The sequence below is a fragment of the Euphorbia lathyris genome, chromosome 7 (assembly GCF_963576675.1).
Source record: "Euphorbia lathyris chromosome 7, ddEupLath1.1, whole genome shotgun sequence".
Taxonomy (NCBI): Eukaryota; Viridiplantae; Streptophyta; class Magnoliopsida; order Malpighiales; family Euphorbiaceae; genus Euphorbia; species Euphorbia lathyris.
Genome location: NC_088916.1, coordinates 64,401,313 through 64,421,446, shown reverse-complemented (window position 1 = coordinate 64,421,446; position 20,134 = coordinate 64,401,313). Strand labels below are relative to the sequence as shown.

The 20,134-nt window shown below is 38.0% G+C and overlaps 1 protein-coding gene across 1 annotated transcript; it reads right to left on the bottom strand.

Moving 5' to 3' along the window:
• Nucleotides 1-2,159: 2,159 nt before the first annotated feature.
• LOC136201299 (expansin-A11) lies at nt 2,160-4,496 on the bottom strand. Its single transcript, XM_065991931.1, has 3 exons — nt 4,175-4,496; nt 2,920-3,241; nt 2,160-2,838 (listed from the first exon to the last, which is right to left on the bottom strand). Exons 1-3 carry the CDS (start codon nt 4,308-4,310, stop codon nt 2,532-2,534), a joined length of 765 nt encoding a protein of 254 aa, XP_065848003.1. The 5' UTR covers nt 4,311-4,496; the 3' UTR covers nt 2,160-2,531.
• Between the last annotated feature and the right edge of the window lie 15,638 nt (nt 4,497-20,134).

Here is a 20,134-nt window from a genome sequence, read left to right as displayed (position 1 = left end):
TTTTACTTAGTGAGTTGAGATCTCTATTTGGCCTCGATTTAGTTTGTACACCTAAGTCTAAGTTAGTTAGGTAGGACTATCTTATTACATCATGTGTAACGCTCGATTTGGAGGGAAACTTCTTTAGGACTTTGGCACTTTTCAACCTATGCTTAAGGTCAGGATTTGCTTCGGATACACATTAAGTCAAACCACCAACCTGTATCAAATACCTTAACCCTTATTTCAGAAAGATGTTACAAATACAGGCATATAAAATTATCTAAATTTATATTCCCAATTTAATCCAATTAAATTGACATTTCTATTTTTCAAAAAATTAAAATTAAAATTTCTATTCAGACAATTTTTGCACTTTCCTTTGTTTAATTAATTCGGTCAAGTTGAACTTGAATTTGAATTTAATCCAATTTAAATTTCTCTGTGCACCTGTACCCACATAACGCTGACATAATGTTCTTAGATTCATGCAGTTGTGTTAAACTTGTATAATAAGACATTACTAGAAACCTTATGTTCCTATCGAGTCTCTTTTACGAGTGATCCTGGTAGGCATATCTAGAGATGGTGGTTAGACCGAACATCTGGTTCGTCTTACCAATCATATAAGGATTTAGCTGACCTTTATGATAATCCAACTCAGACAATACTCTCGTGTGGAACCTTCGAGAACCTAATATTGACCTTTTAGTAATGTCTTGCTATGTGATATCAAGTCCAACAAGAGGCACAGTTAAGTCACCCTCATCTATTGTTCGGATATTTCTTTGATCTCTAGTGAACTAATAAGTTCGAATGAGCAATTACACATTGCCTCATTCGGATGCGGCCACACGCTTCTCAATCTCACCAATCAAGTTGCCAGTGATATCTAATTTCTATAAGAGATTCATCAATCCATCGCTTCGCTCATGGTTTCTAAGCATGGTGTACAATGCACCCAGCAGAACTCATACGTGGCACCTAGTTACGGGTCCGTTAGGTGATCAACCAAAGTACAGTGCAAACCATCTAAGCCCCATAGTGAGCTTGGTTTAAGGATTCAACTTAGAGTGTTACATGAAAACCATGTATGACTATCCTAACCATGTGGTGTTCTCATAAATCAATCCTGAGCTTATTATTTAATAAACCCAATGCTCCTAATTTGATATCCAATGTATTGTAACCACTGAAACATCATTACAATCAAAGTACATATTAATCTTTCATTAGTTATCGTTTCCAAGACAATAACATACTAGGAAAATTCATATTAGTATCTTGTTGTCTCACGGCTTCACCTGACGAGGTCATCAACTCGCCAAACTTGAGGAAATCACTAGTCTTGGACACTTTATTAATCAGTTTCAACAAGTAAGATGACTTAACATATTATTGTCTTACGGTTAACAGTTCCATTAAATATAACATCTCGGGACTAGGTCATACTCCAATATAAGGTTGAATTGATAGCACATGATCCGCCACCAAGTATGCCCCCCTAATAGCATTATCAAAATCATTCGAATTGGAAAGTTTCGCAATGTAGAAATCATTCGCCAAGTCAATCAATGTAACAGTTATGTGTTTAGCCCAAACAGAACGGGTTTTCTGTTGAATGAAATTATACCCAACTTTCTTACCCGAAACTTTGATAATTAGAGACTAGCTTCATGGCTTTCAGAAGGCGCTTTTCTATGCTACATATAATCTAATGGAAGGACATAACGAGTCATCATCTTCCTCCTCGATATCAAACTCCGGTCCTATATGATCGCTGCTAGCAAAATCAATGGTTTTAGGAACAAATGCCATGTCAAAAGATTCATCGTGGGATTGACCTAGCAAAGTATTCTTCCAGTTAGGCTTCCTCTTGATTGGTGATGAAAAGGGATTCAGAGATTCAGATGAACCAGGCGAACCATTTGCCCCCTTAGCCTTCTTTACTACTGATTGGAGACACTTTCAGGAGGTGCCGGCGGCGACGAGCCACCAACAGAGCTAGTCATCGGCCACGAGCGGGGGATAGATTAGAGAGTGGAATATGTATAACATGTTTAGTTAATGAAATATCAATTGCCATATAATTAGTAAAATCAAACAATAAATGTTGATAGAGCTTCTTCTTTTTTCTTTTACAAATCACTTACTTCTTTTGCATCTTTTGCAACGAAAAATATCTTAATTCTATTCTATATTGGTCACCTACCCATCATTCCAAACATAAAAAATTGAAAGATTCATACATATATTATAATAGCCTCATTAACAAAAACAAACCAAAAAAACAAATCTCTGTATTACAGACTACAGTAAGCTATAGGTGACAAATAAAGGTAAAATTGAATGTGTTCTTATTCAGGTGAAATAAAACATGAAAGATTTTTATAGAAGTAAAACAGTTTGTGGACATGGAAAGCAGAGAGTAGCCTAAGAGTAGAATAGGGAGGGCGGGCGGGCGGGCAGCTCTGGTAATTTTGTGAGCACGCCTCAGCCAAACAAAGCGCTGCCGATAACTCCAAAGCTGCTGTTGTTGCTGATTCAATTTATCAGAATTGCAATGCTGTAGAGTATGTTTGCCCAAATGCCCAATTTGATGAAACTACATTTGTAAATATTTTGGTCTCCCCATCAGTAGTAGTCACCCTAAATGACAAAGATTGTCCATTTAGATAGGCATTTGATTGCCAATTAGCTCCCCAATTTCTTGACATTGCCATCCACCCTGTTTTTGACCCTTTTATTGACACTGATTGGACAGATCCAGCTCCTCCCACATTGCTTATCAACACCAACTCAAAGTAGTCCCTTCCATTAATTGTGAATCTTACTCCACCATGTTTCATACACGGAACCCTGCAACCATTAGAATTACATTAAACAATTATGACACGATAAAGCGCGTTTTGACATCTCTAATTGGGTTGGTATTGGTACCTTTGGAAGATAACGGGGACGATTCCACCTCGGTAAATGCCAATTTTTTGCCAGGCAGGCTGAGCCATGTCAAAATGTTGGAGAGGGGGGTTGCACCAGCCACCGTTGTTGCTTGGAAGGGCAAAATTTGGGGGGCAGAAATTGGTTGCTGTAATGGTAACTGAAGTGCCTTTAATACACCATCTGGGGTCTGTTTGAGAATCACACATGATTCTATAGCATTGACCACATGAAGCTCCATCATTGAATAAAGCTGTACTTAAAGCAGCAGTATTTGTCCCATATCCAGCTGAATACAGATTTCCATATCCACAAGCTCCTCCTGTTCTCAAATATAATAAATTATAAGTTAGCTAGAAAGAACATCTACTTGTTTAACTTAGGTCTAATTTCAATGTGTAGGATAGAAAACTACTATAATTGAAAGAAAAACTACTAAAAGGTCTCAAATATGAAAAATTCTAGATTGGTTCCGGGCCAAATTGGTCTATGACCCCTAAGATTAGCATCTCCATTGACATGGCATGATCTTAATGGCCTCGAACCAATTTGATCCGGAAGTGGACCATTCGAAAAAGCCTCCTCAAATTCACCCCTCAACAAAAAAAGGCCTCAACTTTAGAAAAACTACTAGAAGCATTCGGTTTTCCATGTTAAACGAAGGACCTTCCATATATATTTTGACATATGTAATACACCTATTATAAGAAACTCCACTCTTTTGATTCAGTGGGGTCACAATACACATATCCAAATGTGAATTGAGATTCTCCAAATGACATAAAAGACGGAGTGCTTAATGTAAAAATTCCAACTTTACAAGTTACATGTTGGCATATTCCACAAAAACAATAATATAAAAGAAAGACTAAGGGCGATTTGCTATTAGTTGTTCCTGCACGGATAATGAAACTAAGGGCGATTTGCTATAAGTTACATGAATTCGAAAACAGCTACCAAAAACATAATCTTCATAAAATAGTCTTCAAACTAAAATAGACACGGACACAATACAAAATGCAAAAATGCTACTAAATGCTAGTAGATTTCGCATCCAAATTAGTTGTAAACAGTTGTTTCTGAACTCTAATCGAACACTTTATATTTTGTTTAGAGGAAACTAGAAAATACATACGGAGTGACTCAAACATGCACTAAAACTAGCCCGGGTTAGAAGGGCCTTGAACTGCTATAAGTTAACCTCGAACCGACTAATCGGACCAGAAACATAAAGAAAAAGGAGAAGCAAACATACCCATAGTTCCAGAAGCATCACTTCCTCCATAAAAAGTAGCATGAGCTTTAGTCCAACCAGAAGGTGAAAAGGCATGAACTTTGATAGCCAAAACCCCCAAGAGTAGAAGCAAGAAACATGAAACAAAACTTGCCATTTCCTTAGTAGAAACCACAAGATGAATAGTGAAAAAAGAAGACAGGGGGGAGTGTATTTACAGTTATTATTTGACAAATGTTAAGAGAAGAAGTGAACCTATAAATAAGGTAAAGGTACCAGATTTGCAAAATATGATGAAAGAAGGTAACATGTAAATAAACATGAAACAAAATCTGATTTAATTTTTCTGACTAACATCAATAATTCCCACGTTCTCTTGCATAAGCACCCACATGGTCTTTCCCCTTGAGAGAGCCGTGAAATTTTGGAAAACCCATTGGCCAAATTTGTAACGACCCGGTCCGAAATGGGTGGTCGGACAGGAATGAACTGAAACCACGTGGTTTTCTCCCCTCCGGTCATCGGAACTACCATGGTTACTGTCGCATCCTGGCTTTTGTTTAAATTTCGAATAAAATTTATTAAAAACTTAAAAATTGGTCCGGACAAAAAGGGTATCTACAGCCACGAGTAGTTTCGGCTTCTGTCTCGGCAAAATTTAAGGTTGCAGTGATTCTGGCCCCTTGTTTCCAAGAAATTGTTCTCGGATGCAGTATTAGTACCCAAAATTGGCCCAGGTCCCGTTAACTCTTTTCTAAATCTAAAATTTCAATTTTTTTTTTTTTGTCTGTTAAGCACTCATTGGATCCAGATTTTTTTTTTTTTTTTGCCTGTTAGGTCTTTCTTAAATCTAAATTTCTAGTTTTTTCACCTATTAAGCTCTCTCTAAATCCGAATTTTTTCTATTAGACACCGATTTAGCAAAAAAAAAAAATTTACACACCACGTGTAAAAGCGGCCCCCCAACCGAGCAATCCTGTATTCACCACTGACTGGTTCCCACATCGAAAAAGAAAAGAGTGACTGATGTTTATTAGTAAGATGGAAATCCAATATATGCAGATGTGTTTTAAAACCGTGAGATTTAAGAAATTGAATTTGAAAGAAGCGGACGATATCTACATCGTATTGGATAGGTTGTTACAAAATTGCTATTTTTGGGGGGTTGGGTTTAAAAAAGAAGTGCAAAGTAAAAAAGATGAAAAGAGGGGGTGTTTAGTGTGTTTATGGGAATATTAGGCTTACATCATATCACATGCCAATGGCTTTCACCCATTTGGATACTTTGGCATTTAATGTTTTATGAAGCACATGGCTTAGCTATTTATTTTTCTTCTTTTTTCACATTTGGCGGTGATGGATAGGTATCAATTACGTTTGCTTGATTGAAATACAAACAAAACTAAACAAAATCAGATCTTATCTTTTATTTTGTTATTAAACTAATTTCATAGGTTAAGTTTTTCATTAATTGTAATCATACATAGTATTAAGTTAATAGAAAGGCCTAATACATTTATTGTCACTGCTTCAATGATTGCATTCAATAACCCTTTATTTTTTAATAGAATTTATTGGATGTAAAAAATAAAAGACTTACGTGTCAAAGTACATGGCGTATCAAATTGAAAATGTCAAAAAGACAAATAAATAAAAACTTTTAAAAGTTAACGGGGCATGAGGTTGTTAAATGCAATTAGATAAGAATAAAGGGTTACTGAATACAATGGGACAATAATAGAGGGTTACTAAATGCAATTGGAAAAATAATAGGAGGATTGGATTATAATTGGAGAAAAATAGAGGATCATTTAGAACTTTTGAAAGTTTTGAGGGAGTTGAGGTTTTGGGCCAAATACATGATGCAGTAAATGTATTAAAGCTTAACAGAAACGTTAGCCATGAAACCTGAATCTTGGTTTAAAATATATTTATCATTTACTCTGTGTTTGAAATTATATTTTAAACGATTCAAAAATATTTTTTATATGCTTATATAGTAGTAAACTTTTAAAACTTCAATTAGAATGGTAAAATAAACGTAAATAATATGAGTGATACGAAGATGTGGATCCAGGATTGACTAATGGTGGATGATTGGAAAGCTATTTGGTGATCTATTGACTAATGATGGATGATTGGAAAGCTATTTAGTGATCTATAAATGTTGAATTGATATTTTCTGGATGCTTTTGTGGGAAAAAAAAACACATAAACATCTTCAATGAAATTTTTTTGATGTTTTTCGACAACCAATGGGCATAGGTCCGGGGTGCGGCCGCTCAGGGTCCAAGGGTAAAAGGGGCCCAAATTTTTTAATTTTAATGAATATATACCATTTTTTTAGTTATAAATTTAGTTATAATACCCATTAGGTCTAAAAATTGACCAAAAAAATGATATTTTAGACCTAAAATGGGTCCAAATTTCTATTTTTAGACTTTTAAGTACAATTTTTTTTATTAAGGGCCCATCGTCTCTTATTTCGCCTGGGGCCCCTAAAATGTCAGAATCGGCCCTGCCAATGGGTTTAATCCCCCGTAACCCCTCTATATTGTTTGTGGTTGATGTGTTTCTAAGCTGTTTTTAAATGTAGAGATGTAAGTGTGAGTTGATATTTGGATCCGTATAATATAGATTTTTCCATTATAATTAATATCTTAGCTTAATCTTAACTTAGTTTTACTTTAAGTTTTCGCATATTTTCCTCTATAGTTCGTTTTTCCTTAGTTTATAGTTTTCGTTTTATTTCCAGTTTAGTTGAAGCAAGCTTGACAATAGTTTGTCCTTTATCTTTTTTCTCAAGTTTAGTTCGTTCAATTCAAATTTTCTCTTCATTTACACTCTTTTCCACATTTTATCTTGAATACATGAAATGAAAGAGAGACAAATATCTCTCTGTTATTATTGTATCAAAAGATCTTTAATCAGGAATACAATGGTGAACTCTTTATATAAAGAGAAAAGAAGGACAGCTGTGGACAGCTGTCAACTAAAGAATAAAACTAACATGTACGCAATCCCACACTAACTATCATAGATCTAATATTAATTTCAACACCCCCCCTCTCAAGTTGAGGACGGTAGATTGACTAATCCCAACTTGATTAAACTGGGCAGCATCTGAGCAGAACTCAATGGTTTAGTCAGAACATCAGCAAGTTGAGAATTACTGGTGACATAAGCAGCAGAAATGAAACCAGTCATTAGACATTCTCTCACAATGTGGCAATCAATAGCAATGTGCTTTGTTTGTTCATGGAACACTGGATTAGATGCAATGTAGATTGCGGACTGATTATCACAATGTAAAGGAACTGGAAGAATCAAATCAATGTTAAATTCCTTGAGCAAATATGCTAACCACTTGATTTCACAAACAGTAGAAGCCATACCCCTATACTCGGCCTCTGCAGAAGATTTAGTAACAGTGCCCTGCTTCTTGCATTTCCAGGAAATAACAGAGTTTCCAAGAAGTATGCAATATCCTGTTACAGACCTTCGAGTAGTCTTACATCTCCCCCAATCAGAGTCACAGTAAGCATTAAGTTTGAAATCAATATTGCTGGGATAAAATAATCCTAAAGTGCAGGTGCCTTTAAGATATTTCAAAACATGCATTGCCATTTGCATATGAATTTCAAGAGGGTTAGTCATAAACTGACTAAGCTGTTGAGTTATGAATCCTATATCAGGTCTGGTAAACCCTAAATAAAGAAGTTTCCCCACTAACCTTCTATATTGATCGGGCTGACTGAGAACAGGAGAGTCATCAGTCAATTGCAAATTGCTAGCAACAGGACTAGAGACAGCCTTTGCCTCCTGAAGACATGCATCATTCACCATATCTCTGATGTACTTCTGTTGAGACAAAAGTATACCAGCAGAAGACCTTGCAAGTTCAATGCCTAAGAAAAACTTGGCAAACCCCATGTCTTTTATAGTAAAAGCCCTGTTTAATTCCTTCTTAACTTCTTCAATCAACAAATCAGATGTTCCTGTTATCAAAATATCATCCACGTACACAATTAATACCAAAAAATCTGTACCAGTATGCTTAGTAAATAAGCAATAATCATGAATGGACTTTTGAAACCCCATGTCCAATAGTTTGTTTGTAAACTCCAAATTCCACTGCCTCCCTGCTTGTTTCAAACCATATAACGACTTGACTAACTTACAATATTGACTAGGCTTAGCTTTATTATAACCTTCAGGTGTCTCTAAGTACAAATCCTCATCAATATGACCGTGTAGGTATGCATTGTTTATATCTGCCTAGTGTATATTCCAACCCTTAGCAGCAGCAACAGCAATGAATAATCTCGCAGTTGTCACTTTGGTAACTGGAGAAAAACAATATGTATAATCTTCTCCATAGGTTTGAGTGAACCCCCTTGCCACAAGCCTAGCTTTATACCTTTCAACTGACCCATCTGAATTGTACTTAGTTCGATACAACCATCGAGATGTAATAGGTTTCTTCCCTTCAGGTAACTCCGTTAAAATCCATGTTTCATTGGATTCAAGAGCTTGAAGCTCTTTATTCATGGCCTCTTTCCAATTAGGATCACCACAAGCCTCTGCATAGTTTTTAGGTTCATGAATTTTGGTGAGGTTGGCTAAAAAGGCTTTGTAATCAGATGAATAAGCAAAACAGGTCTGACTGTAAGTGTTGGCTTGTAAAACAAAATCACTAAATTTTGCGGGTTTTTTATGAGGTCTGGTTGAGTGTCTAATTGGTATGTTTGCATGAATCACTGAAGTGTTAGTGGTCGGTAATATGACATCTGTTGTGGTGGTTTGAATATGATTTGGAGACGTAACAATAGGAATTTGAGAGTTAGAAGTGTGGCTATTGGGAACAAGAGAGTCTGATTGGATAGTATTAGGCTCATTAAGTTCTATGTGGTTAGTGTGATGTGGGGAAACAATAGAAGATTCACCACCAAACAAGGGTTGTAAAGACACTGCAGAAGTATCCTTTTGTTCTGTGCTTGAAACATCATGTTTAAAAGGGAATTTGTCCTCATGAAACACAATATCCCTAGATACACAAATTTTCTTAGTTTCAAGATTATATACCTTATAACCCTTTTGGCCTAACGAGTTACCCACATACACAGACTTATATGCTCTAACTTCAAATTTATCCTTATGAGGATTAGTATTGGCTATATGACACTCACTGCCAAAAACTTTGAACCTGTCATACACTGGTTCCTTGCCATACAGTTTTAAATATGGAGATTTCCATTCTAAAACTCTTGTAGGCATGATATTGATGAGGGTAGTGGCATGCAAGATGGCCTCTCCCCAAAAACAAATAGGCATTCCAGCATGAAACAGAAGTGATCTTGCTACTTCTGTGAGATGTCTATGCTTTCTTTCAGCAACCCCGTTTTGCTGAGGGGTATATACACAAGTCCTTTGGTGAACAATACCAAACAACTGAAAAACATGCTGACAAGATTGACTTACAAACTCCATCCCATTGTCAGTTCGCACACATTTCACTGCAAGCTCAAATTGAGTCTTAACCATTCTTATAAAACTAGTAAGTAACTGTGGCACCTGATCCTTAGTTTTGAACAGCACTGTCCAAGTAGTTCTAGTATAATCATCAACCAAAGTAAGCATAAATCTATCAGCAGTCATAGACTTTTGCTTATAAGGACCCCAACAATCTGCATGAACAACTTCAAATGGTCTACTGGTGTGAATAGAACTGTTTACAAATGGTAACCTATGTTGTTTGGATTGGTAACAGACATCACAATTCTGAATTACATCATTAAGAGAAAAGACAGATAAATGCTTCTGTTTCTGAGCAGAAACATGACCTAATCTACAATGCCACAACCATGCATCTGTAGACTTAGGAACATTTGCTACAATAGTACTATTTAAAGCAATATTAAAAACACCACTAGACTTACGAGTAGCACTTGAATCAAGTAGATACAAGCCTTGGTATAAAGTTCCTGTAGCCAAAACAGCATCAGTGCTCAGGTCCTGCAAAGAGCATTTCATACCAACAAACATCAACTTTAGAAAAGAATCTCTAAGCAACTGTGGCACGGACAGAAGGTTGTACTTGAAATTTTCAACATATAGTACATTTCTGATTTTAAAATCAGATGTGAATATTATTGAGCCTGCTTTGGTGACCATTTGCGATGATCCATCAGGAAGAAAAACCTTCCTATGGGGATATAAATCCTCAATATCATGAAACATATGAATGCAAAAACTCATATGTGCAGTGGCTCTAGAATCCACAATCTAGGCTTCTTCATAATTATCATTAGCAGATAACACTATATGTGTGTTAGGGGTACCTGAGGCAGATGCAAAAGCACTGAAATCCATTGATGAATTGGATGAGCTTTGGTTTTGAACTCCTTTGCCTTTTGCTTTGAGATACTTCTGAATCTCCACCTGCATTATCCTCTGCATTTCTTTCTGCATATCTTGAGAAATCTGCTTTGCAGTATGCTCGTCATCATCTGAACCAGCATAATCATGAAAAGGTGTATTTGAGCCTTGAGTAAGCATAGCTTTATGATTATTGGATGCAACTCCATTAGATGATCCACCAGGTTTAGACCCCTTCCACCAGTCTGGATATCCATGAACTCGAAAACAAGTTGTCTTATCATGTCTAGCACGCTTGCAAATGTCACAAAACAGCTTGCTCTTATCCTCCTTATCCTTATTAAACCTGTTGTTGGAATTTCCTCCTTTCTTACTACTTGAAGCACCCTGTGTATTCTTTGAAGACATAGACAAATTCACAAACTCACTATTGCCAGCAACATTTCCTGCACTGGCCTCCTTTTGCTTCTCAATTCTCACAAACATAGAGCATGCTTTATTCAAATCAGGTGGAGGATCAGTAAGTAAGATTTGATTACGAACATGTTCATATTCTATGTTTAATCCACACAAAAACTGCATAAGCTTATCTTCATCATATAAATCCTGGATCAACGCCCTTGCTTCTTTACATTTGCAATTAGGTATAGGTTTTAAGGTAGCTATCTCATCCCATAATCTCTTCAATCTATTGTAAAATACAGTAACAGAGGAATTTCCCTGAACTATTGTACTCAATTCTTTCTTTAGATGAAAATACAAGTGTCCATCTCTTTCACCATACCTAGCTTCTAATTCTTTCTACAAAGCTCTAGCAGTAGGTGCATAAAGAAACGTTTCTGCTAAATCCTTGTCTAAAGTGTTCAATATCCATGCAAAAACAAGATTATCACCTTGAAGCCAGGTCTCATACTCAGTAGATTCTCTATCATGAGGTTCTAAATCATCTTTCAATACGAAATTGGTTCGTTTCTTAACAGCTAATGCAATAAGCATAGATCGTTTCCAGGATAAGTAATTGCTTCCAATTAAAGGAGAGTGAACTAAAATTAAACCTGGATTATCTGTAAAATAACTCGATTCAGATTGATTGCGATTGCGCTCCATCTCCGATTTCAGCACGTTCTCAATTTCAGGTGATTCCGGTGAGATTTCAGTGTTCTCAATTTCCGGTGATTCCGGCGAGTTTGCAGTGTTCTCAATTTCTGGTGATTCTGATGAGTTTGCAGTTTTCGATGAGTTTTCAGTCTCCATCGATGTTCGATCTTCTTGATCGTTACTGGTTCCGCTAGTTTCAACAACTTCAGCGTAGCTTCTTCTTCTTCCTTTCACCATGAAAGAAGCGTGTTAACAGCCTTGAAGCTCTGATACCATCTAGAATACATGAAATGAAAGAGAGACAAATATCTCTATGTTATTATTGTATCAAAAGATCTTTAATCAGGAATACAATGGTGAACTCTTTATATAAAGAGAAAAGAAGGACAGCTATGGACAGCTGTCAACTAAAGAATAAAACTAACATGTATGCAATCCCACACTAACTATCATAGATCTAATATTAATTTCAACATTTTATTCTTGAATTAATAAACCCGACTTGTTGAACATGAGTTCGACATCAGTCCATCTCATCATGCCTTCATGTTTTAACTCAAATATGAGCTAAACCACTTTAGGCTAAGATGGTGGTGAACCGTGTTTGACAAATATGGGTCTTTAATAAGTGTTTATGTTGTATTGTAGGAAGAATAATGAGAGAATTAGCCATAGTATATACTTGCCTCTATCTAAAAACATAACCAAATAATTAGGTTGTCAAAGAAACAGGTTGGAGGAAACTATGGAAGAAGAGATATTGCATTAGAAAAGAACAATATTTGGGAATTAGTTGATTTACCATTTAGAAAAGTCTGAATTAGCTTCAGGTGGATTTTTAAAACCAAACTCATGGCAAATGGTACTTTGAAAAGATACAAAGCTCGATTAGTAGCAAAAGGATACACTCAAAAAAGAAGATATAGATTATATTGATACCTTCTCTCCAGTTGTGAAGATGACTACAATAAGGCTTCTCTTAGCAATTACAGCCAATCAATAGTGGGGTCTTTACCAATTACATGTTAATACTGAATTTCTGCATAGACATTTGATTGAGGAAATATAGATGGTGTTGCCTCAAGGAACATCTGGAGAGATCCATGTCTTCCAAATTCTGTACCATCATTCCCTAAGAGTCTGCCGAACTTAACAGTGGGTGATGGTACAGTTAACTCGTTACTAGCGGGTGATGGTCATTGGAATATGGATATTCTGTCTGAGATCTTTTCCCTACGAGACCAATAGCTTATCCGCTCTATACCACGAAGGGATTTGTTAAAGCAGGATGGTTGGCTATTGCGAATGGAGAGAAACGAGAATTATTCGGTTCGTAGTGGATATAGACTGTCAATGGCAGTTTTCGCAGCCATGGTGGCCCAGCCGTCGATCAAGTGGCAGGGACTCTGGAACCTACAGGTTGCACCGAAGATTAAGAACTTCCTGTGGAGGTTAATTTTTCATTGCTTACCCATGATGGCAAACTTGGAATGGCGATATAACTCATTGGCTAACTTTTGTCCGATTTGTAAGATGCTAGGAAAATATGAAACCCACGCTTTTCTATCATACGAGGTGGCTGCCATAGTTTGGGCAGAATTCTATGGGGATAACAGGATGGAACAGGTCAGGTCCTATGTTGAATGGGTTATTTCGTCCCTGGAAGTTACAACTGGTCCGACAATGGGTGAAGTGGCTTTCATTTTATGGGCGCTTTGGAGAAACCGGAACCAAACTGTATGGTGCGGTATGTCGAATTTATCGGGTCAGATAGTTGAGTTTGCTAAACATGAAAAGACGGCTGGTTAGCGGTTCATGATACTGCAGGCAGGAGAAGTAACGTTGTTCTTCGTATGGATTCCCATTGGCAAAGACCCATCGAAGACGCACTGGCCTGTAATGTGGATGCTGACATCTTTTTTGAAGGAGGGTACAGTTCGTTCGGGGTTTTGATTAGGGACTCCAACGAGACATGTTTGTCTGCCTCGTATGGACCTCTCGACCGGCTGTACGAATCGATCATTGCCGAGGCTATTGCAATCCATGAGGCTCTGTCGTGGATAAAGCTTCGAAACTTTAAAAACGTGAAGATTCGATCAGAATGCATCTCAGTTGTTCAAGCAATCAACATATCAGTGGTTAAATTTTCATACTTATGTGATGTGATTTCTGATTGTATTTCATTATTGCGAGCATTAGATGATGTCTCAATTTCTTTTGTCAAACGTCCAGCGAATTGTGCAGCTTATAGTTTAGCACAGGCTGTAGTTTTTAGGTCTGTCCGTGCAGAGTGGGATGGGCCCCTCCCTTTATTTCCGATATTCTTTTAGCGACGTTTCTTAATAAAGGTATTCTTTGATTACAAAAAAATATATATAATCAACGGAATGGGTTATGAGGGTTTGTACTATATATGTGTCTCACTTTCCATAAAAGTTGGGAATTGGTAGATTACAAAAGGGAGGGTTGGTGATTCTTTTGATGCCAAACACTAAATTATGGATGTGGTTTGGTTTATATATGAATATGGAATATCTGGCAATTAATGGATGCACAACTTGGTAGGTAAGAATCAAATTATTACAACTTTTTTAATCCTCTAAAGTGTCACACAACACAACACTCTTTCATCCCCATACATACTTATTCATGTTAAAGAGTACTATAGGTTTTATTGGAATATTAGTAAATTGGGCCTCCATTTCACATTTATGTTTAGATTAATTGCTGAAATTTGTTTGAATTAAAATGATATCAAAACTGGTACTTAGAACATGTAAATTTGATTGTATTTAAATAAATTTGTCCATGAAACTAAAACAGTTCCGTACATTTTTATTAAGTTATTTGTAATTGAGTTAATAGCACACTAATTTTTTTAGATATTTTGACATTATTTAAACAACCAACAAGCTATTACAAATAAAAGGAGGAAGGATTAGATTTCAAGCTCCACGAATCTACTTCTCTAGCTAGCAAATGAGAAGTATGATTCGTAGACTGTTTAACAAAGAGGATTGAATAATTATAACCAACTCCTGAAAGGTGAGCCTTACAATCTTGAACAACTAAACTAAATAAAAGAAATTAATTCAACTTGATACTCAACAAGCTTAATTAGAATTTGTGAATCGGATTCCACCAAGTAATCCTTATGCCCAGTGGCGGACGCAAGATTTCCGAATAGGGGGACTAATTTTAACCCAACATTAGAAGAAAAGAAAATCATGTATAAAAATTAAAATCAAACTATATAAATTTTTTTTGGGGGAATATAACTATATAAAATTTTAATCCTATTGTAAATGCTAAAAAGTACTTGTTACATATACTATATTTCCGATAAATGGCTTCTTCTTAAAAACCTAATAAAAAAAACAAGTTAACGAACCTACCATAAAAATATAATAAAACAAGTTTTTTTTTTAACTAAAGGTTGGGACGCGCAGGCTGGCCGGACATCCCAGCTAGGCTGGCACCCCTAGCACTGCCTGCAACCCGAATATTATTAATAAAAAGAAGAAAGAATACATAGGGAGAGAAAGAGAAAGAAAAAGGTAAAGAACAAAGAAGGTTCACTTAAAGCGAACGTGAGCTACATTACATATATCATCAAAAACGAAGCTCTGGCAGGGGGGCGGAGCAGATGTCCACCACAGCTTAGAGGTAGCTGATAGTCCAATGAGTGCTAGCCGATCAGCAGCTTGATTGCCTTCCCTGAAGATGTGAGATGCTTTCCAAGACATACTTGAGAGCTTCTGCAGACAGGATTGCCAATCTTTTCTGATTCGCCAGGGAACATCACTGGAGAGATTGTTGAGGAGGTTAACAGCATGACTGGAGTCCGATTCAATCCATAGCAATCTCCAGTTTCTGCTCAAAGCTTCATGTACCGACATTATAATGGCTTGCAATTCTGTAATAAGAGCCGACGAGCTATGTAGAGGAGCCGCAAAACAACCAGTGACAAATCCCCGATGGTTTCTAAATATTGCACTAGCACCAGCTCGACCGTTGGGGTTCGAGGCACCATCCGTGTTAATTTTTATCCAGTTTCACAGAGGAGGGATCCAGCGCACAATTCTGATATTAGGAGCAAGCGGGGGGCGTGCTGTAGCTACCGGGGACATCGCCGATTCTCGAATAAACATCAGTAGCCTGTAACAAATCATTTGGATTGAAGGGAGGTCTTGCTCAAATATCGCTCTGTTCCTGATATACCATATATACCATACGCATGTAGCAGCCGAGAATATCCAACGGTTTCTGCAACTATAACTTATTCTTGCATTACTTATCTGATTGCAAAAATCCACCAAGGAGAAAATCGGACATCTTACCGAATTATCACAGCAGACAAGTCTCCATAGAGTTGCAGAAATTCTGTAATTGAAGAACAGATGCTCTAATGATTCTTCATTTTCCTTGCACAGCTCGCACCTTTGCGCCAAACTGAAACCTCGGGATTATAATTTACTTTGAACCGCAATACCACCATGAATTAACAACCAGCAGGTGAGAGCTCTTCGAGGGGGGAGGAACGAGTTCCATAACATCCTACTCCAGTCAACCGATTCTCCCTAGATTAGATTACAGTAGACCTCCTTGGTCGAGAGATTTTTAGAATCCGAAGGTTGCCAAATGCAGCAGTCCACGGCACCAAATCTTTCGACTTGGCTGATATTATCCTGAACGAGAACAGGAAGGGAATCCAAATTAATCCATCTACCATTATCACGGTATTCACTTAGAGGCTTGAAGAGTTTAAGTTGCAATTTCATCGGGATGTTTAGCTAATCCGCGATGGCAGGGGAGATCCAGCGAGCAGTCCAAAAATTCAAGTTTGAGCCTTCCCTAAACCACCAAACCATATCTCTCGTGATAGTGTCATACATAGCCCTTACTGAACACCAAATCGTAGAGCTGCTAATGAAACGCTTCGCCAGGCCTGAGACTTCCAAGAATCTAGATTTAAGCAGGTTAATGATGAATCCATGCCCCTGCACTAATTCCCAACAGAGCTTAGTAATCAGTGCTAAGTTGAACAATTTCAGATCCTTAATGCCAAGACCACCATGTCCAGTATTCATACAGCATCTGTTCCACGGAACCGTGATAAATTTTCGTTTATCCTTATCCCCAGTCCATAAAAAGTTATGAATAGCCTTGTTGATTCTCATAATTAAGTCATGAGGCCATTTGTATATCATGAATGAATGCACCAGGGCACCAGTCAAAGATGATTTGATTAATGTAAGCCTTCCAGCAATTGAAAGACACTGACCTCTCCAACGGCTGAACCGATTGAGAAATTTGTCAATAAGCGGTTGTAAATACCGGGTCCGGGGAGCTCCTTGGAATAGCGGCACACCGAGGTAATTAAATGGAAGAGATACCGCCTTGATGCCTAAGTGTCAGCCATGCGAGTCTTCCTTGACAGAGGGATATAATTGCCGAAGATAGCTTGAGATTTTTCCCAGTTAACCGCCTGCCCAGACATTGTTTCATAGAAATCAAATATTTCTTTTATACATCTCATATTTTTCAGCGAAGCGCTGTAGAATAGCATCATGTCATCAGCGTAGAGGAGATGAGAGGGGAAGATCTCATTTTTGGTATATCGCATAGGGTTAAAGCGTCCTTCTTCTGACAGTTTGGTGATCCATCTACCCAGGAAGTCCTCAGCCAGTCCAAAGAGAGTGGAGGAGAGAGGGTCACCCTGCCTGACTCCACAGGAACAGCTAAAGAAGCCTTTGATATCACCTCAAATCGAGACTGACATTCTAGCAGATCTAAGAATCTCCAAAATCCAGTTCCTGAACTTTAAAGAGAAGCCAAAGGAATCAAGCACAGCTAACAGAAAATTCCAGTCTAAGGTGTCAAAGGCCTTTCTGATATCAATTTTCAATGCCATGTTGCCCCCAAAGCATTTCTTTTTTAGCAAGTTGACTCCCTCAGAAGCCGCTGCGATGCACTGATGAATGCTTCTGCCAGATATGAATCCAAACTGATTATCAGATGTGATTCTAGCTACAATCGGCACAATTCTGCTTGATAAGATTCTGGAGATAATCTTGTAATTGGAATTCCCCATTGCGATTGGTCTGAATTGATGAATCTCATTAGCACCTTCAGCCTTTGGAATAAGAGAAATAATGCTTGAGTTCATTCCAGGAAGCATGTAGCCGATATCAAAGAAGCTGAGCACCATCCTGCAAACATCGGGACCTACAATATCCCAGTAGTGTTGGTAAAATATCCCTCCAAATCCATCTGGCCCAGGTGAACTATCCTTATTCATACTGAACACTACATCATGAATCTCAGAAGCACTGGGTCGTCTGGTGAGATCCTCATTATCTGCTTCGGTTACATTGCAGGGGATGACAGCATTAACTGCATCATAATTAATCTGTCTTATACCACCAGTAAAGAGTGATTCATAGTAATTGATAACATGTTGTGCAATCACATCTTTGTCATTCACAATAGTGCTGTCAATGAGAAGGCTATCAAGTGAGGAGAGTACCTTCCTAATTTTTGCTGATCGGTGGAAGAAGGCAGAGTTTCTGTCCCCAGCAAGTAGCCATTTTTCTCTGCTTTTGTCTCTGAGGAGCATCTCTTGCCTGAGTAGTTGTAGTTCAATATCCTTCTGAGCTTCATCCTCCTGAACAATACGAATGTCACTAAGACCGTCACTAGAGATGATAGCCTGAACTTCCTCTAACTTTTTTAAAGCAGCAGCAATATTATTTTCAACTCTCCCAAAGACTTCAGTATTCCAAGCTCTGATCTTAGGACGAAGAGTTTTGATCTTGTGGCAGAGCAGCTGGGTAGGAGGCAGCGAAAGAGTGCAGGAGGACCAGTGATCAGAGACAAGATTGCGCAGGGATTCATGAGTGGTCCACATGGAATAAAAACGAAATCTTCCCCTACGAGCAGCTCCATTAGAGCAGGAGAGAAGAATTGGACAGTGATCTGATTTAGTCCTAGGAAGAGCCAATCAAAGAATTCTGTCCCAACTGTCAATAAAATCTTCATTGACCAGAGCTCTGTCTAGCTTACATTCTACATGATCAGAACCCATTCTTCCATTTGACCAGGTAAATTGCAAACCATAGCTCTCTACCTTCGTCAGTCCTGCTGTTCTAATGAAGTCTCTGAAGTCCTGGCAGCTTCTAAGAGAAGGAGGTCTGCCAATTTTCTCATGAGCCCATTTAACTGCATTAAAGTCGCCCATCACAACTCTACTTGCATTCTCTCCCATCTCAACAATTGAGTTCCAAAGAAGTCGACGCCTATCAGCCCTGTTATTCCCATAAACAAAGGAAAGTTGAATATTTTGGGAGCCCAGACTGTAAATCAGCGAGATGTGTTGCTCATGGTTGTTAAGAATATCACAGCAGTTAAAGATTCCAAATTTGCAGAAAACCCAAATAGAATTGCATTCATTCTTGCCAATGAGTTGAAGTCCAAGAGAACTCCAAAAGAGATCAGAAATACTATCAAAATCCACCATAGGTTCCGATAAGCAGACAAAATCCGGGTGATTAGTATTACATAAGAGCTTTAACGCCCTTTGGGTACCCAAGTTTTGGATCCCCCTACAGTTCCAATACAAATAGATCATGTATAAGACCTATTCAATCGATTCCTTCCCTTTAGACGGGAGTCGACAGATTTAGCCTTTGATTTTTTTCTGGAGGTGATCCACTGACTTCCTTCAGCGGCATAAGCAAATTCAGAGCTGCTGTTTCTATTAATTAATCTACGCATGTGTTCATTCCACTCAGTAGATTCAGATAGGAAATTTACCTCATATGAGTTTTCTGTCCGATTTGGTTCAGAACCTTCAGCTCCATTGTCAGCTTGCAGAGCATTGGTTTCTATCGACACCTTAGCATCAGCTCTCCCTTACATCACGTCCTTCCCTTTATTAGCGGAATTATGTAGTACTATCTGTAGAGGGTTGTCCGAGCTGTCATTTTCAGCTTTATTCAACACATATGCATTATGAAAATCACCCGTCGACTGCTTTTCGTTGGCCAAGCCATCCGAGGAGGATTTGGGACCTTCATTAGATTTCCCCTGCTTACTGCTTTTTGAGGTCGAACGGTTTACAACATTACCATTGTGACGACACTGAGCATGCGTGTGACCAATGGAGGAACATGAGCTGCATACAGCCGGAAGGTTCTCATATTCAACATAGACCCACTGTTTATGATTATTAGTGTCAAGCCGAAGCTCAGATTGAATTTCACGAGACAGGTCAATATCAACCAAAACTCTGGCATAATGACCAAATTCGCCATTTACAATATTCTGATCAAACCAAATTGGGACTCCCACCGCCCTTGCTATGCTAGCAATGATCCTGGTATCCCAGAATTCCCAAGGCAAATTATAGATACGAACCCATACCTGAGCAGAGGTGTTCTTGTGCAGATCGGGTCTGAATCCCGGAGTCCACGGAGAGAATCGAATGACGCCAGGTTTCAGAGC

Excerpts from the sequence above, each read along its gene's own strand:
- LOC136201299 (XM_065991931.1), bottom strand. The coding sequence starts at position 4,310 with ATGGCAAGTTTTGTTTCATGTTTCTTGCTTCTACTCTTGGGGGTTTTG. Across the intron at positions 3,242-4,174 it reads TGATGCTTCTGGAACTATGG|GAGGAGCTTGTGGATATGGA; the intron begins GTATGTTTGCTT and ends ATTTGAGAACAG. Across the intron at positions 2,839-2,919 it reads GTCCCCGTTATCTTCCAAAG|GGTTCCGTGTATGAAACATG; the intron begins GTACCAATACCA and ends TAATGGTTGCAG.